The sequence below is a fragment of the Cicer arietinum genome, chromosome 6 (assembly GCF_000331145.2).
Source record: "Cicer arietinum cultivar CDC Frontier isolate Library 1 chromosome 6, Cicar.CDCFrontier_v2.0, whole genome shotgun sequence".
NCBI classification, from domain to species: Eukaryota; Viridiplantae; Streptophyta; class Magnoliopsida; order Fabales; family Fabaceae; genus Cicer; species Cicer arietinum.
In genome coordinates, this window is record NC_021165.2 from 64,549,544 (window position 1) to 64,554,839 (window position 5,296).

Genomic DNA, 5,296 nt, shown 5'->3' on the forward strand with positions numbered 1-5,296 from the left:
GAAATGTAATTTACAAATGAAAGATTACATTAATTAGAAATAAAGGTAAAATTTTAAATAAAAAAAATTGACTAAATTAAAAGTTAAAAATTTCTTGACTAAATTAAAAGCTAATTATTTTACTAAATTAAATGTTAAAAATTAATCACCTTATAAAAGGAAAAAAAACATTTTTAATTATAAAATTTCTATATTCCATAAAACGATATTTATTTTATCAACTACTAAATCAATGAAATCTCTTATCACAGAAAAAGAAGGAAAAAAATAAAGAAATCTCGTCCTATAAGTTTTTTTTATGCGCACGAATCTAAGAATCAAAATAAGGAAATAAAAAATTCAAGAGACTTAAACTATTTCCTAAAAATCACCACGGATTGATTTATTAAAGTACTATACCATAACTTTATATGATGAATATTAAATACGTCATTCCATAACTAGAGTTATGTTTCGAAAATGCGAAGACCGTAACCTTAGTAAATGCTATAAAATCTTAGCCATTGCCTCATTTTTATTCTACGAACACGAAACCAAACAACATGGGGTTCTCCAAAACCTCTTTATCTCTTTTGTTGTTGTCGTTCCACATTTTATTTTCTTCATCAGATGCAACTTCTCGCATCCCACATCGTCAATTGTTTCAAAAAACACCAACCTTTTCACCAAATCAACAAGTTAATATAATACATGGTGACTCTGTTGATTTTGTCCCTGGAAAAATGGTTGAGAAAAATTTTTCGTTTCTTGGTGGTTCCGATAAGCCTTCTATTGAAAATCTTGGTCACCATGCAGGGTACTATTCCCTTCCTAGTTCCAATAGTGCAAGGTAAATTACACTTCCTTTCAACTTAAATATAAAACTTAATAATTTGAATACCAAATTTATAATATCGTACTAACAATTTAAACCATCATGCTATCATTTTAAATAGTTTTATAAAATAACTTTTTATAATTTTTTTTTTATTCATGTTTATACTTGCCTCCTATATGTCTTGGTTTAGTCACTATATATTTTTATTAGTGAGGAGTGATATTTTCAATGTTACTAGAAAGCTTACGGAATTATAATTTTAATTTTCAAACACAACAATATTAGTGGTTTAAAATTGGTTAGGAATACAAATGCTGATTTTTTATTTATTTAATATATAAATAAATATAAATTTAAAACTTGGCTTACGTGTTCCTCAATTGAACTTTAATTATTATTATTTTTTATTGAATTGTAGGATGTTCTATTTTTTCTTCGAATCACAAAACAATACTAGAGATGACCCAGTTGTGATATGGTTAACTGGAGGTCCAGGTTGCAGTGGTGAAATAGCTTTGTTTTACGAGAATGGTCCTTTCCATATTTCCGATAAGTCTCAGCTTGTACCGAATAACTATAGCTGGAACAAGGTGATTCATAATACTCAAATTCATATAAAATTAAACTGTCTTTGTTTTAATTTAAGTGCATGTGTCACATTCATATATATACCAAAATCATTGAACAACAAGAGAATCAAGTTGTTACACCAAATTTATTTTCTTATTGACATCATCAACAATGTGTTTTCTCATTTTGTAGGCATCAAATATTATTTTTGTTGACCAACCCATTGGGACAGGATTTAGCTACACTTTAGATGATAATGACTATTCACGTGATGTAACTAGCATTAGCAACTATCTGTACGACTTCTTACAGGTATAAATAGTCATATGGTTCTAATTTAATACATAATAGTTACAAACTTTGATATTACAACAACATGTTGTTGTAAGGACTTCTACAAAATTTATGAATTATGTATAGATTATCACTTTTCCAATTCAAAATTTGAAGCATTGCTGATGAAACACATGTTGTGTACAAATAATACAGAGTACAAACTAAATTTTTTTTTTTTTTTTTTTTTTTTTTTAATCACAGGAATTTTTCAAACAACACCCTGATTTCGTTAAAAATGATTTTTACATTACTGGAGAATCATATGCTGGACTTTTTGTAATCACAGGAATTTTTCAAACAACACCCTGATTTCGTTAAAAATGATTTTTACATTACTGGAGAATCATATGCTGGACAATATATTCCAGCTCTTGCATCCCGAGTTCGCCAAGGAAATAAAGACAGTGAAGGAATTCATATAAACCTCAAGGTCTTAAACTATTTCCTATTAATTTTACAATATCAATGTCAATTTATGAAGATATTTTTCTTAAAAGTACGCTACATCAATATTTTGATGTCTCTACAATAATTTTAAATTGTGGTTGCAATTATATTGCAAAATCTGATTTAAACAATATTGTTTATATATGATTATAAATTATTATTATTATTTGTTTTGTATTGCATGTTTTGAGTCATTAATTTGCCCCCAATATAATAACAGGGCATTGCTATTGGTAATGGAATGACAAATCCATTAATTCAGTACCCATCATTACCACAATATGCAGTTGATATGAAATTGATTACAAAGGAAGATCAAGATCAAATCAACAAACTGATCCCACCGTGTGAGGATGCAATTAAATCTTGCGGTACAAGATTAACACATCCCCTTTTATTGTTTTTAATTAATTGTATGAATGAATATTAATTATCTCTCTAATGTGATTTTACAGAGAGTGAAGGTGGAGACAGTTGCTTTACAGCTTTAACTCAATGTAATGACATAATGAAAAATATCTTGTCAATTGCTGGCGGCATTAATGTTAGTAATCAAAGACTAATGAAAATTTATTTAATTTAATTTAACAAATATTATAATTGATATATTGTAAATTGCAGTACTATGACATCAGAACGCAACGTGATGGGGAATTGTGTTATGACTTCACACCTGTTGAGACATTTCTAAATGATGATTCTGTTAAGAAGGCTTTAGGTGTTCTTGAAGATCTGTATTTTCTTGCATGTGGCAGACTAGCGAATAATAAATTGATTCGAGCACGGATGAATAACTTTGAAGATGATATTCCTGCACTTCTTGAAGATGGAATCAAGGTTCTTATATATGCAGGGGAATATGATCTTATTTGCAACTGGCTTGGTCTGTCATTCTTTTTAAATTACCTATATTTATATTTAACTAACTCCTTTTAAATTCTATATTTTAAATATATTTTCTTATTATTTCTGCAGGGATTTCAAAATGGGTTCATGCCATGGAGTGGTCTGGTCAAAAACAGTTTGCAGACTCCAAAACAGTTCCATTTTTAGTTGATGGTGCACAAGCAGGATCATTGAATAGCTATGGACTTCTCTCTTTTCTAAAGGTTAGTTAATATAGTTATTCGTTAAAGTATAAGTGTATTTTTCTTTGTCACATTGTTTGTTTCACTTTTTGTAACTTTATTTATTTGTTGTGCCATAGGTGAAAGGGGCTGGACATATGGTTCCTATGGATCAACCAAAAGCTGCATTTCAAATGTTCGTAAATTGGTTGGATGGGACACTCAATGAGAGAAGTGTTTAATGTTGTCTATTAATTTATTAATTCAAACAAATATGTTAATGCTAAAATTAAAACATCCTTGATGATAGTGTTAATGATCACAATATTGTTTCATTTACATATATAATAATATAAAAAAATCATCCACGAAAATTAGTTTAAAATTTAATTTCTAAATTTATATTTTTCTTACTTTTATTCTTGTAAATATGGAAGAAGCAATATTTAGTAATGTCCTTTACTTAAGTATTGTAAATATATTGAATGTCTGTTTTCAAAATTTAAACATGATATAATAATACACTAATAAATAGTCTATATGAGTTTTATTTTATTTTTGTCTATTGATGTCTTATTGCAAAACTTTATAGTTGTGTGTGAGTTTATGTTAGTTAGTATTTACTATCTCTTCTATATACATTGGTCACTCTAATGATTATTTATTTAACATCAGTAACTCGCTCACAACTGCGAGGTTTTAAATTTGAATTCATGACATAATGTCCAACTTAACAATATCTGCATTTGCATGTTGAGTTAGAACTCAATGACCTAATTTTTAATTCTTTATTCATAAATCCACAATTTTAGTAGCATCTTTCTTAAGTTTTTGGATATTTCCCACAACTCAAGATGTGTAATATTCAATAATGATATAGAATTATATTTAATGATTTACTACATTTATTAATGATATTTAAAGTATAAATTAACAATGTCACATAATCAAATATAATTCTACATCATTAATAAAAATGACAGATCATCAATATAAGTTTCAAATTGGGGTTTAAGAAAAATTCTTGAACCACGTCAAACTACGGGGCAAAAATTCCAAAAATCGAATGCTCATTAGATTTTCCATATAAAACAGATGCACTTGTTTTGGATTTTGATTTTGGAGCATGTTATTTCAAAAAACCATTAGAAATCTTGAATTCATTGTTTATCTGTGTTTTCTATGATTTTAAACACTAAAAAATATGTCTAAAACACACAGATTTGTTGAGGCAAAATCTCAAACCAAGTGTTTTGAGGATAAACAAATAGTTAATTGAACACTAATTGTAATTTTGGTTATATTGTTATTTAACTTGTATTTTTGAGTGATTTATTCAAAGATAGGTAATCAAATATATTCATGCAAAGATCACATGCTTATCTGTGAAAGAAATCAAGAACATCGTTGACTTTATCATGTCTTACATATTACTTAAAGTTGTTCTTGAAAGAATCATCAAAATCAATATCACAATGAACTGGAGAATGATTAGAAGAACATTTTCAATGTTCCCTATTAAAGACAAGGTCATGACATAGGATAAGAACCTCCAGATTGAACTATAGATTGATGAGTTGTGAGCAAAAACAACAAGGACGCAAGTACACTCTTGTTTCACATTTCTTCATAATGCATGCTTCTGATCTAAAACCTGACATATCACAACCTATTCACTCACTCATTCACGTTCTCCATCAATCTCATAAACAAGAACGTTTTGGGTTTATGAAAAAACAATCTGGACTGAAAGGTAACAGTAAATTCCTTTCAATGTTGAAAAGTGAAAGTTGTAATTGATAAAGTGTGATCAAGAAAGATAGTACAAAAACATAATATTTTAGTGTCAAACACATTAGTGGAAAATCACACATATTGTGGGTACTAGACGTAGCCCACTTTGGGTGAAACATAATGTTTTTTTTCATGATATTTTTATCCTTATCTATATTTATTTTTCACTCACTGATCACGTATCACTTAGAACTAATATGTTTTATTTACTTCTAATACACCTAGAGCGTTCTTGACATTCTGTTTCAACTGATATTAATCTTGA

At 28.1% G+C, this 5,296-nt stretch overlaps 1 protein-coding gene across 1 annotated transcript; it reads left to right on the top strand.

Annotated features, from left to right (window-relative positions):
- The first annotated feature begins 537 nt into the window (after window positions 1-537).
- On the top strand, window positions 538-3,536 carry LOC101490737 (serine carboxypeptidase-like). Its single transcript, XM_004506040.3, has 9 exons — window positions 538-829; window positions 1,236-1,407; window positions 1,580-1,699; window positions 2,010-2,153; window positions 2,391-2,541; window positions 2,626-2,714; window positions 2,792-3,053; window positions 3,146-3,279; window positions 3,378-3,536. The coding sequence occupies exons 1-9, from the start codon at window positions 543-545 to the stop codon at window positions 3,477-3,479; spliced, it is 1,461 nt and encodes a 486-aa protein (XP_004506097.1). The 5' UTR covers window positions 538-542; the 3' UTR covers window positions 3,480-3,536.
- The last annotated feature ends 1,760 nt before the right edge of the window (window positions 3,537-5,296 follow it).

Bases quoted from the DNA above. Each gene is read 5' to 3' on its own strand.
- LOC101490737 (XM_004506040.3), top strand. From the start codon at position 543: ATGGGGTTCTCCAAAACCTCTTTATCTCTTTTGTTGTTGTCGTTCCAC. The intron at 830-1,235 runs GTAAATTACACT...ATTGAATTGTAG, and splicing joins CCTAGTTCCAATAGTGCAAG to GATGTTCTATTTTTTCTTCG. The intron at 3,054-3,145 runs GTCTGTCATTCT...TTATTTCTGCAG, and splicing joins TCTTATTTGCAACTGGCTTG to GGATTTCAAAATGGGTTCAT.